The sequence below is a fragment of the Ahaetulla prasina genome, chromosome 2, assembly GCF_028640845.1.
Source record: "Ahaetulla prasina isolate Xishuangbanna chromosome 2, ASM2864084v1, whole genome shotgun sequence".
In the NCBI taxonomy this organism is placed as follows: Eukaryota; Metazoa; Chordata; class Lepidosauria; order Squamata; family Colubridae; genus Ahaetulla; species Ahaetulla prasina.
In genome coordinates, this window is record NC_080540.1 from 182294293 (window position 1) to 182308414 (window position 14122).

General features: G+C 43.4%; 1 protein-coding gene across 10 annotated transcripts in view; it reads left to right on the forward strand.

The window, feature by feature from the left end:
- Nucleotides 1-14122, forward strand: part of NFIX (nuclear factor I X) — a 280610-nt gene that overhangs the window by 228501 nt on the left and 37987 nt on the right. For all 10 annotated transcript variants that reach the window (XM_058168384.1, XM_058168379.1, XM_058168380.1 and 7 more), the window contains 2 exons: nt 2597-2717; nt 2888-3024. In XM_058168384.1, the coding sequence (XP_058024367.1) occupies nt 2597-2717; nt 2888-3024 (258 nt within the window). The remainder of the gene's footprint in view (nt 1-2596; nt 2718-2887; nt 3025-14122) is intronic.

Genomic DNA, 14122 nt, shown 5'->3' on the forward strand with positions numbered 1-14122 from the left:
AGTTTTACATTTAGACAGGAAAAACCAAAGGTACAAGTACAGATTAGGTGAAACCTGATTTAAAAACAGTAACTATTTATTTATTTATTTATTTTATTAGATTTTTATACCGCCCTTCTCCCGAAGGACTCAGGGCGGTGTACAGCCAGATAATAAAAACCCAAAATATACACATTAAAACAGAAACTTAAAACCAAGCATATTACAAAAATGGCCGAAATTTAAAAAATTTAAAACCCTAAAATTCATAAATAACCCCAATTAAAATTTAATAAAACTTTTAAGCCATTCCTGCTTGAATAAATAAATGTGTTTTCAGCTCACGGCGAAAAGTCCGAAGATCAGGCACTTGGCGTAAACCAGGGGGAAGTTCGTTCCAAAGCGTAGGAGCTCCAACAGAGAAGGCCCTACCCCTGGGGGCCGCCAGCTGACATTGTTTGGCGGACGGCACCCTGAGAAGACCCTCTCTGTGTGAGCGTACGGGTCGGTTGGAGGCATAAGGTAACAGCAGGTGGTCCCGTAAGTACCCGGGCCCTAAGCCATGGAGCGCTTTAAAGGTGGTAACCAAGATCTTAAAGCGCACCCGAAAGACCACAGGAAGCCAGTGCAGACTGCGCAGGAGTGGTGTTACATGGGAGCAACGAGTGGCTCCCACTATTACCCGCGCAGCTGCATTCTGGACTAGCTGCAGCCTCCGGGTGCACTTCAAGGGCAGCCCCATGTAGAGAGCATTGCAATAATCCAAACGAGAAATGACAAGAGCGTGAGTGACCGTGCATAAGGCATCCCAGTCAAGGAAGGGGCGCAACTGGCGAACCAAGCGTACTTGGTGAAAGGCCCTCCTGGAGACGGCCGCCAAAAGATCCTCAAACGACAGCCGCCCATCCAGGAGGACACCCAAGTTGCGTACCCCCTCCATTGGGGCCAATAACTCCCCCCCAACAGTCAGCCGCGGTTGCAGCTGACTGTACCGGGGTGCCGGCATCCACAGCCACTCCATCTTGGAGGGATTGAGCTTGAGTCTGTTTCTCTCCATCCAGACCCGTACGGCTTCCAGGCACCGGGACAGCACTTCAACAGCTTTGTTGGGGTGGTCCAGGGTGGAAAAGTACAGCTGCGTGTCATCAGCGTACAGATAGTAACTCACCCCGAAACCACTGATGACCTCACCCAGCAGCTTCATGTAGATGTTGAACAGGAGAGGCGAGAGAATCGACCCCTGAGGCACCCCACAAGTAAGGCGCCTCGCAGTCGATCTCTGCCCCCACTATGAGAGGAACATTTGAGTCCTAGTGGATGATCACTTAAATATGAGCCAGCAGTATATGGCAGCAGCCAAAAAAGCTAATATAATCCTTGGTTGTATAAACAGAAGCATAGAATCAAAATCAGCTGAAGTATTAGTACCACTTTATAAAGCCTTAGTAAGGGGACAGCTGGAATACTGCATCCAGTTTTGGTCACCACATTACAGAAAAGATGTTAAGACTTTGGAAAACGTGCAAAGAGCAACTAAGATGATTAAAGGCCTGGAGACAAAAACATGTGAACGGTTGGAAGAGTTGGGTTTGGCTTGTCTAGAGAAAAGAAGGACTGGGGGGACATGATAACAGTATTCCAGTTCTTGAGAGCTTGTCACAAAGAGGAGGGGGTCAAATTTTCAAAGCACCAGAGGGCCAGAAGAAGAAACGATGGAAACTAATCAAAGAGAGAAGCAACCTGGAATTTAGAAGAAACTTCCTAACTGTGAGAACAATTAACCATTGGAACAGCTTGCATCCAGACGTGGGTGCTTCACCATTGAAGGTTTTTAAGGAGTGGGCAGTCACTTTTCTGAAATGGTATAGGGTCTCCTGTTTGAGCAGGGGGGTGGACTAGAAGGCCTCGAAGGTCCCTTCCAGCTCTATTCTGATTGTATTGTAAGAACTGAAAGCCATCTGATCAGGACTAGGAAAAGAGCTTTTTCAGAGGTTATGCCTGGACTTTGAAACTCAAGAGATGCCCCTCTTTCTTCACTAATTGTCTTCTAGATCTTTAATGTGCAGTATGATCTTATTGAGAATATATTTTAAATATTTAGTGTAATATATTAATATTTTTCTGTATCTTTTTGTAAGCAATTTGGAGTTCTATAGAGAAGGAGGGTAAAATCTAAAATAACTAATAAAGACATTGATTTATTTGATGCATTCTTCACACTTCCTAATTTAACCTTCCTGACATCTCACTTACAGAAAAATACTCTTTTACTGTCAACTTCTAGAATTATGCAGCCTTTTTATGTGCCATGTATTCAAACTTCCATTGCAATCAAATGGAGACACTGAAGGATAATAAAAAAAAACTTTCCTTCCTCCCTTCCCCCTCCCTCCTTTCCACTGAAATTACTCTGTAAATTGGATGATTTTGCCTGAATCTGCATGCACATGGTACAAATGTGTTTGTAACGAATACTCTCTGTGATTGGTCATGTTTACAACTCCTTTTTTTATTATTATTTCAATTCAAGAAACTCAACAGAAAATCAGTTTGAGCCTTTGTTTTTCTCATGCTGCCTATCTTCCATTCTGTTGAGTTATTGCCTCTTACCTCTTAGCTCCTGTTGCCACAGCGTCTGGTCCAAACTTCTCTCTGGCTGATCTGGAGAGTCCCAGTTACTACAACATCAATCAAGTGACTCTTGGTAGACGGTCAATAACATCTCCACCTTCTAGCAGGTAGGTCTCCTACAATCTTTCTGTAGTGCAGAAATCTTTGAGTTCATTGAAAGACTCTTCAAACCAAATGACATTTCTTGTAGTAATTAGTCCCAAGGGTGGGGGGAGAATAAATACTTCATTACATTGTTACTTATGATCTGTGCGTCTGTGTTATGTTTCCACTGCAGTTCCACCAAACGGCCTAAGTCACTAGATGACAGCGAAATGGAGAGTCCAGTAGATGATGTGTTTTATCCTGGAACAGGACGATCTCCAGCAGCTGGCAGCAGCCAATCCAGTGGTTGGCCCAATGATGTGGATGCAGGTAAGAGGCAACTTTCTTTCCTCATCAGTTAACATATATTGAGATGGGAAACAAAAGCAAAAGGACTAGTCTGATCTTTGGCCTTCATTTACCATCTCCATTAGGCCCGCATAGATTTCATCCACATATGCATCTGTTCTTCCAATACAATGACCATATTTTCTAATTAATGCTTTGTTAAGAAGGTATAGGATAAGTGACAATTATTTGTTTCAGGTGAGCTCTGTTTGGATTCTGCAGATTGGAAGGAGTTGTTTAGGGAAATGGTTCAAACAAGCTGGTATATGGTTGCTTACAACAAATATGAAGCCTAGCCCTTTGTTAAAGACACATACCTAAATACAGGTGAAGTCTCAGTTTAAAATGTGGTTACAAAATGAAGTTAAGCCTACACAGAGCACATGGGCAAAGATGCCTCATGAGGGAAGGGTGGATAACTCTCAGTCCAGCATGGATGAGATTTGAAACTAAGGAGTAGATATCTCTCTAATACTAGCAAAAAACACTAGGCATGCAATAATATATAAAGCTCCCCAGCACGAAACCCAGTGAAATAAGGTGTTCTGAAATACTACATAAGCATAATGGAACCAATAGTAAATTGTACAAATTGAATGAAATTTGTGTAGACTTCAAAAGACTGTGAAACAACTATGCTATGGTCCTGTGTAGTTTTGCAGAATGAAAAATTTATATAGCTATCTCAAAAATGCTAGCTTGTGAGTATGAATGAGAGCACATTGGCATGTATATGTTGAATATGTGCATGACATAATCTTCATGAATAAAGAGAAAGAAGATTAATGTCCAGGGTAAATAAGTTTGTGTGAAGGATAATGGGAATGAAGGAACTGCTATATAGTTTGAAGGATTGAGCAGTGAACTCCAATGTAAGGCACAGCAGCTGTCCATACTGGGATTTCTTACAGTGCTGGAAATCTTAATGATTTACAAGAATGGATTCTGGCTGTATTGGAATTAGTGGAATAAATACGAGGGTGGAATGGGATGTTGGTGGCTAGAATGAACTGACTATCTATGGTCCAGATATATGGTCTTGGCTTATCTGAAACCTCTCTGTCGATTCTGATTAAAGAACTGCCAAAGTAAGCTTGACCACATCTGAGATATAGGAAAGCTGAGTTCTGTTCTGTTCTCCAAGTAAGATACACAATATATTTTAATTATTGCATAAAATTTTTGCTGTAAATTTAAAATAGTAATTTGCTCTTATTATATTTATTATTCTTTGTTTGGGTATTCACCTATTTGTTTAGCGGAGTATTTTCCTTCATTCCAGAAGAAATTATCCTGTATAATAATAATAAGTTGACTTTGTATATAAATATACAAATAGGATGAAGACTATTGCTAACAGTGTAAGCCGCCCTGAGTCTTCGGAGAAAGGCGGGATATAAATGCAAAAAAAAATTAAAAAAATCTTTAACCAATGTGAATGAAGAAAAATGTTTTAAAATTTCAATCTTCTTCACAAAAACTAAATTTGCTTTATTGGAAATACTATCAGCCCATATAGTTCCTGTGGTGAGGTGTATGAGTATGCAGTTACAGCTTCCATCATTCAACTGTGTTTTCCAAACACTGTCTTGTCTTATGGGGATTAGATATGATCAGCCAGTAGCCCATTAGGTGTGGGAATTAATGTAAGTCTTGGATGACATAGAAGATGGAAAGAAGATTCTTAATACTGTATTGTCCTTTTCATGACATTTACATCATCTTTATATGCTAACATGGAAAGCCTAGCTATTCTTTTGAACCTTTTTGCATATTAATATTTTTATCTCACAATATAGACAGGTTATGTATAGACATAAATTTGTAAATCAAATGTCATAGAAAAGGAGCATCCCCTGTGTATGTATTTTTGGAAATACAGTATTAGTAAAATATACCTATGAAAAGGTTTGTGAATTTGCACACTTACTGTCAGAATAAAGCAATGGGCTTTATTGCTTTTATGGAAGGATATTCTAGTCTACTTCCAAATTCTAGGGTAACTTCAAAGGAAAATAGGTGAATACTCCATTAAAAGGAGTGTTCCAATGCAGTATGCAGCACATAAGATCTTAAGCCAATTTCTTTAAATGTTTTATAAGCTGCACTTCCTCTGTGTTTGCAGTACATTTGATAAATCAAAATTATTCCGCTGATCTGTAGGGAATAATTATGGGAGTGGGCTTGTTTTGTACTTGGGTCTTCCTTAGTTTTCTGAGGGCTGAAGGCTGTGGAACAGGCTGTATTCAAACACTTTTTTCTCTTTCTTTCATCTCCCTCCTCCTCCTTTGTCTTGTTGAGGTTTGTTCCCAACCATCTGAACAAATCACCAATTAAGCAGCACAGCTGCAGGGCTTGTATGAACAGCTGGAGAGACCATCCAGCCGTCTGACAGAGACAGGTGTTCACAGCTGGCTGGCAGCCCCCCTCCCTATCCCTGTGCACAGGTATCAGGTGTTAGGCAGCTGGCATGAGATAACAGGCTGGGGGCTTTTTTCTCTCAGGCCCCCCTGCCTGCTGCTGAAGTGCCAGATTGTGCTGCATTAGAAAGATAGTGATGAACAGGAATGGCCCATTTCTGTATGAAGCACTGTATTGATCCCCTAATATTCAAGGGCTATGCCACCAGATTCCCTGTTTCATATCTGTTGAGACAGCATTTTGTAACTCATAATCATGTTTCCCAAGGTGTGGATGCTTTTAATCAAGATCAATCCACAGTGTAAAGCAACAATTGCACACACACAAGAAATCCATGTTTAGATTTTAATTCAGCTTTGACACTATATCACCTATCTGTATTATATTTCATACCAAAGTGAACTGCCCAAAGACAGATGGTTTATTATAACAATGGCTTGTGTGTGCATTAGGGTGGAGTCTAGGGGTGAGTCCAAGAGCCAACAAATCAGTGATACTCCAGGGCAGCAGCATCAGAGCTATGAACAGTAGCTAATTCTAGCAATTTACAATAAAACGTCGTAGTGTTTCTAGTTCTAACTATGCTGTCCTGCTCTTTTCTTCTCTATTCCATTCCACATTCAGGTCTTAGTAATTAACTTTTAATGTTTGCTAAGCATATTCTATAAGGCAAAGGCAAAGGCAAAGACAAGCTTTATTGTCATTGTGTACTGTGAGCATGCTGGCACACATTAAAAATGAAATTCTGTTGCCTGCTCTTAAAAGAAAGCACATACACATACATAACACACATATACACATGCTATATACTGTACATACATATAGAGTTCACAAATTTGATAACTATATGGAACAAAACTGTGTCTGAATCTAGATGTTGTGCACGAAGCCTCCTCCCAGAAGGTAATAAGGAGACTGGTCATGAAGAGGATGTGTAGCATACCAGACAATACTGCGGACCCTGCTCAGGCATCACTTATATACTATGTCCTAGATCAAACACGTCAAACTCAAGGCCCATGGGCCAGCTCTGGCTTGCGATGTGTTTGGATCTGGGCCACAAGGCTGCCCTGGAGATGGTGAGGGGCCAGCCGCTGCCACCTTGGCCCTGGCCCACCCCAGCCGGGTGCTCCCCTTGGTGCATGCATAGGAGGCAATGAGCACAGGGAGGCTGGGGATGCCCAGCAGCAGCTGCAGCTCATTTATTTATTTATTTATTTATTTATTTATTTATTTATTTATTTATTTATTTATTTATTTATTTATTTATTTATTTATTTATTTATTTATTTATTAGATTTTTATACCGCCCTTCTCCCGAAGGACTCAGGGAGGTGCACAGCCAAGTAAAAACAAACATGCACATAAACAAAAATTAAAAAGCGTATTAAAAAACTGATTATAAAATGGCCAATTAAAATTAAAAACTAAAGTAAAACAATCCTAAAACCCCACTTAAAATTTCATCAAGCTAGCCCCGCACGGTGCAAAAAGAAAGTCTTGAGCTCGCGTTTAAAAGACCGGAGGTTGGGGAGTTGACGCAACCCCGGAGGCAACTCATTCCATAGGGCTGGAGCCCCCACCGAGAAAGCCCTCCCCCTGGGGGCCACCAGTCGACATTGTTTGACTGACGGCACCCTGAGGAGGCCCTCCCTTTGGGAGCGCAAGGCCGATGGTGGGCTATAGGTGGCAGTAGGCAGTCCCGTAAGTAACCCGGTCCTGTGCCATGGAGCGCTTTAAAGGTGATGACCAACACCTTGAATTGCACCCGGAAGACCACCGGCAACCAGTGCAATCTGCGCAGGAGAGGTGGGAGCATTGTGGTGCCCCTTCTATTACCTGCACAGCCGCATTCTGGACCAGTTGGAGCCTCCTGGTGCTCTTCAAGGGGAGCCCCATGTAGAGAGCATTGCAGTAGTCCAGGCGGGAAGTAACAAGGGCATGAGTGACCATGCGAAGGGAATCCCGGTCAAGAAAGGGACGCAACTGGCAAATCAAGCACACCTGATATAAAGCTCCCCTGGCGACAGCCGTCATATGTTCTTCTAAGGACAGCTGATCGCTTAAGTTACGAACCCTCCCCCGAGGGGCCAGTGATTTGCCCCCAACAGTCAGCGATGGTGTAAGCTTGCTGTACCGGGATGCCGGCATCCACAGCCATTCTGTCTTGGATGGGTTGAGCTGAAGCTTGTTCTTCCCCATCCAGACCCGCATGGCTTCCAGACACCGGAACATCACTTTGACGGCTTCATTGGGGTGGTTAGGGGTGGAAATGTACAGCTGAGTGTCATCAGCATACAGATGGTATTCCACCCCAAAACCACGGATAATCTTGCTCAGCGGCTTCATATAGATGTTGAACAGGAGAAGGAAGAGAACCGACCCCTGCGGCACCCCACATATGAGGTGCCTTGAGGTTGATCTCTGCCCCCCTGCCAACACCATCTGCAGTCGGTCGGAGACATAGGAGGAGAACCACCGAAAAATGGTGGCCCCCACCCCCAGACCCCCCAACCGCCGCAGCAGGATACCATGGTCGATGGTATCAAAAGCCGCTGAGAGATCTAATAGGACCAGGACAGAGGAACAACCCCTGTCCCGAGACCTCCAGAGATCATCAACCAACGCGACCAAAGTCGTCTCCGTGCTGTACCCAGGCCTGAAGCCGGAACGGGTCCAGATAGACAGTTTCATCCAGGTACCGGGGAAGCTGACATGCCACCACACTCTCAACAACCTTTGCCCCAAAGTGAAGGTTGGAGACAGGACAATAATTTGCCAAAATAGCTGGATCCAAGGAGGGCTTCTTAAGGAAGGGCCTCACCACCGCCTCTTTCAGGGCAGTAGGAAAGACACCCTCCATTAAAGAGGCTTGATAATTCCCAGGAGCCAGCCTCGCGTAACCTCCTGTGTGGCCAGTACTAACCAGGAGGGACACGGGTCCAATAAACATGTGGTCGCATTCAGCCTCCTCAATATCCTGTCCATGTCTTCGGGAGTCACAGCATCAAACTCTCCCCAGATAACATTCTCAAGAACTACCTCTGTCATCCCACCCGGATCTACCCAATCAGCATCCAGACCGTCCCGGATCCGAGCGATTTTATCGGACAGATACTGTCCAAAATCCTCAGCACGGCCCTGCAAGGGGTCCTCCCGAGTTCAAGAAGGGAGCAGGTCACCCTAAACAGGGCGGCTGGGTGATTATCTGCCAATGCAATCAGAGCGGAAAAATAATTATGTTTTGCCGCTCTTATCACCACTAAGTAGGTCTGAATATAAGACCTTACCTGTGTTCGATCGGATTCAGATCGGCTGGACCTCCAGATACTCTCTAGGCATCTTTTCCGGCGCGTCATCTCTCTCAGCTCCTCAGAGAACCATGGAGCTGGTCGAGATCGGCGCCAGGTCAGAGGCCGCAAAGGCACTACATGGTCTAAAGCCCCCGTTGCCGCCCTTTCCCAGGCGGCGACTAGTTCTTCAGCCGAGCCGTGGGCTAGGTCCTCAGGGTCCTCAGGAAACGGCCCAAGCTCCGTCAGAAACCTTTCTGGGTCCATCAGGCACCTGGGACGGAACCAGTGAACCGGTTCCGTCTCTCTGCGGTGAGGGTTGGCGGTTCAAAAGTCAAGTCGGAGGAGTGAATGATCTGACCATGACAAGGGTTCAATAGTTAAATCCCCCATTTCCAGATCATTCCGCCACTGTCTCGAGACAAAAATCAAGTCCAGAGTGTTTCCCCCGATGTGAGTGGGACCATTCACTAACTGGGTCAGGTTCAAGGCTGTCATGGAGGCCATGAACTCCTGAGCCATCGTTGAGGTTTTGCCTGCCGACGGCAGGTTGAAATCCCCCATAACCATCAGTCTGGGGGTATCCACCGCTGTCCCGGCTATCACCTCAAGCAGCTCGGGCAGGGCTGCTGTCACGTAGCAAGGAGCCAGGTACATAATCAGCAGACCCACCTGCATCCCCAGACCCCACTTCACAAGGAGAGATTCACATCCGGCTATCTGCGGCACAGTGACCTCCCTCAGTTCAAGACATTCGGTAATAATAACCGCCACCCCCCCCCCATCCATACCCTGGGCCCTCGGCTGATGAAATGTATGGAAGCCTGGCGGGCACATCTCAATAAGGGGAACCCCCCCCTCCGTGCCCAACCAGGTCTCCGAAATGCCCATCAGGTCTGCACCTTCCATTGGCCCCTTGGCCACTCATTGGCCAGCAGCGACAGCCAGCTAGATGTGAGCCCAGGACATCCAATAAACTGTGCTCGGCCCCACCCTATCAGCACCACACTCGCACACCTTGGGGTCCTACAGGCCACACAGCACAGCTGGGTCCGAGCACCACAACTGTCGGGCCAGCCCTTTAAGCAGCAGGTGGAGGCAGAGACATGGAGGGGGAGGCACACAATCTGGCTCATCGGATGTGCTGGGCGACCATCTGCCCTGTCCCAGCTGCAGCAGCTGCGGGCAAATAAAGACAATGTAGCTGTGGCAAGGCAGCCTAGCGAGTCGTTGTCACTGCCACATTGTGACCCCTGCCCACTTGGGCCTCCACCATCAATCTTGTGCTTCAGCTCCAGCCGCACACATGGGATGAGCCTTCCACTCGCAGCTACATCAACACTCCCAGCAAATGGGAAGGTGAGAAGTTCCCATCCCCAAGAGGCAGCTGGGACTTCTTGCTCTGCCCTGCCCAAGCCCAGCCCTCTGCAGGAATTGGGATTTCATTCAAGGCTCGCCTTCCAATCCTGCTTTCTGTCTCTTGGTCCATCGAGGCTCCGTCCATGGAGTAACTGGACATGTTCTGAGCTTCCCAGTGCTCAAAGTCGTTCCAGCATCTCCTGAATCCCATCAGCTGGTCTGCCTCCAAAGGAGCTGTTTAAGTGAGGGGGTTGAGGAGCAACAGGCCAAATCCCCCCAGGAGGTTCTGGACCCTGAGCATCACTTCTGGGCTGCTCAGACCAGAAATCAACTTCCCAGAAGGCTAAAGTCTACTTTTATTGAGATTGGCTGCAATAATCAAATTTATGAAATTTGATTGTGCTGAACCTCCTTATCCTGTGAATCAGGGAGGTAACTGTCTGGGCCACTTCCAAATTTTCTCTTGTAGTTCTGGACTTGAAAAATCCTTCAACTCCTTTTGTCAGTTGAGCCAGCCATGCCTACCCAGCCATGTCCATTTGGCTCTTTGAAGGCAACCGTAATGCTAATGTGGCCCTCAATGAAATTGAGTTTGACACCCCTGTCCTAGATAGAAGGAAGTGAACTACCAATAATCTTTTCTGCTATCCTCACCACACTCTGCACTACTTTCCTGTCCAAAGCAATAATTCTTCCAAATCAGACAGGATGCTCTTGATTGTCTCTCCATAGAAAGTGGTAAGGACAGGGGAAGAAAGATATTAAATTCTTACTGAACTCTTTGTGCACTACCTAATAAAACCTCCTCTCCTAGGGTTGGTTTGTATTACTGCTGATCTTGAATTCCACCAAGTCTGGTAATATTTTCCTTTTACATGTGGATCTGTAACATTTAACTATATTATTAACCACTGTCATAAACTGAGTTCACTGTTAATAAATAACAATTAATAAGGTGCTATTTCCTGCAGATCTTTTGTGCAAGTCTGAAGGTTTGGGGTAGCTTCTTTAAGAACAGAATGCTGGATATGTCTTTTTATGTCCTTAACATACAGGAAATAACTCTTAAGTGGTTGTTCTAAAAAGGCATGCTTAAGCAATATTCTTTGTTTAGCCATGGATAATTCCAAATCCTGCATAAATCAAGTACAGAAATGAAAATTATCTATATTAATTAATAGTAAATAATAAAACAGCTTTGCAGATTAAACTTGCAAGCCTATTTAATAAATATTTTGATATACCAATAATGAGTGATATATGCTGATGACAGCAGTATCTATTGAAACAAGACATAGTCAAGCTATGAAAAAGAGGCATTATTCACTAAACAGTTGCCTGAGGGAAGAAAGCAATAAGTCCTTTGATTTGAAGAACCTTAAGCACATATCACAATTTCTAAATTGTGGCTGGCCAAATGAAATGATCTGACCATCGCTCTGACAGTTCAACATTTTGTTCTTGAGTATACCCATCTACTTTTGAATACATCCAAAATTCAATCACTTATCTTTTAAGCTTTAAAGCTTTCAATTCATATGACATTCTTCCATATTTACATTTTACATATTAGTTTGAATTTCTTGATTTACTTCTTATTTGTTGATAATTTATATGGACACTCTATAGAGTGGATATAGGATCTTTTTTCCTTCATCTTATTCAAAATATTTGTTTATTTCTATTGCACCGCTGTTTGCACTCTCTTTTTTCCTGGGGACTCCCAGATATATAATAATAATAATAACAGAGCTGGAAGGGACCTTGGAGGTCTTCTAGTCCAACCCCCTGCCCAGGCAGGAAACCCTATACCATTTCAGACAAATGATTATCCAACATTTTCTTAAAAATTTCCAGTGAAGCATTTCCCCATTGCAAAATACTAACATTTCCAATTTCAACTGCAGAAGTACTCTCAGTCAGTTGCAACTTCCTCATTCATAGATAAAATTACTATGTGTATTTATCTATTGTAGGACACCAAGAATATGAAAAACAGGACAAAAATACAGTGTAAATTCTTCAACCTCCATCATCAGTGTATCAGTCAAAACTGAGTCCTACAACAATTTTTAAGTAACATTTAAAATGTTGGGATTTTTTTTTCTTCGTAGCGTTTTCTCACAAATTCAGGATCTACTTTTTTTGGATCAACCAAGTGTTGATCCATTGGTTGTGATAGAAAGTGGCTGACTGGCTTGTCTCATCCAAGCTTTGTGTCATGGGCTGAGAGAGAATGACTGGCCCAAAATTACCCAACTGGCTTTCTTGCCTAAAAGCTCATAGTCTCTTGGTTACTAGCCTGGTACCTTAACTATTAGATCAGAACAGACCAAACTGGTCTGTTACGGAATATCTTACAAGGCTCTTGATACTTATATACTGTATTAAATTATAAGGATATTAAGCCTTGTAATATGTAAGAAAAAATATTGACAATGACAAACACATTCCAAGATTCCTTAATTATAATGTACTTATTTTGTAGTAGCAGACTAATTATATCCTTGAGATATAACTGCATAGGCTGCTTGTTCCCGTGTCTGATTTTACTGAGATTTTCTCATGGGCCTTGTGAGAGGTCATAACATACAATTCTGTATAGTCGTCTAAATTACAAGCTGATCATTCCTCTTTTAGCAAGACCCAGTCCTACCACAACCTGGTATATAAGATAGAAAAAATTGGAATAGCCTGCTTGGTTTCTCACATTTGTACAACATACAAAGTTTTTTGGGGGGGAAGAGGCAACCCTGTGATTAAATATATTAAATAAAAAACCAGATAAATAAACTGAAGACAGACACGTGCTTGGCACTTTGGTTTCCCACCTTGATATCTGCCCCCCCACCAGTACTTCACAGAAGTGTATCAGTCAAGCCAAGAGAGCCACTGTCGCATAGTGCAGAGTTCCTCAACCTTTTTGGCTTTGCAGACTGGCAGGGGAGAGGGAGAGGGACAGGGGATGGTTCTATGTGAGCAGCAGGCAAGCGCCCACGTGCAGCTCCATTTGTGCAAATGGAGCATGCACACGCTTGCCCACCACTTCCAAAGCCTAGTTCCGAAAGGCTCAAGCTCCAGTAGTGGGCCATGGACCAGGGGCTGGGGACCTCTGACATAGTGGATAAAAACTGGAATATGATGAGCTCTAGCCATGGAAGCTGGAAACATGATTTTACACCAGTCACTCTCTCAGACAAACCCAAACCCGGGAGTATTACTGTATGGATGCTGCCTTGAGTGATAGAAAATAGAAATAGAATCTAAATCTAATAAATAAATAATAATTTCGGGGGGGGGGAGTAGGAATCAAGAAATTCAGGAAAATACATCAGGAAAGTATTTCAGCTGTGCTGAACAGTGAAGCCATTTCTGGAAAATAAGGAATTTCAATAGTTCTTTTGTGAATTATTAAGAGGAGTTTTTTGCATGTACCTATGCCTTTTACTATTTACTTTTTTCACTTTTTGGCTATGATTAGTTCTCCTGGCACCCAACTAAGGCCTTGCTCAAATGACGTTACAAATCGATGTCTTTGCAGGGAACTGTGGAGCAAACTTAAACAGCCTTTGAACAAATTTATATTGATGTTTAATAACTGTTAATTCAAAGGAAGAGTAACATTTGTCATGCAAATAAACATTTTTAATCACATGGCAAACTCCACTGAAGCAAGACTGCTTTAGAACAAAGGCAAGAAACTGCTCTGGTGCAGGGCTTTGAAAATCCTAATAAGCATTCAGATTACATCTTGTCACTGAGATATAACAAACTTAGATGTGCTCTGGGACAAGGAATAGTGAGTAGCAGAAATGGGGAAAAATCTAAAATCTTGAAAGGAAATGAAGTGTTGCAACCTGATGGAGTCAAAACACTAATTTATTGCACACCTTGATTGATGTCTTAGCAAGTGATAGAACCTGGCTTATCTAGTCTACACTTGGTAGCTAAGTTTATGTATTTGAATGAGAGACAAAAAAGGAGTCCCAGGGCCGTAGGCTGGAGTACAA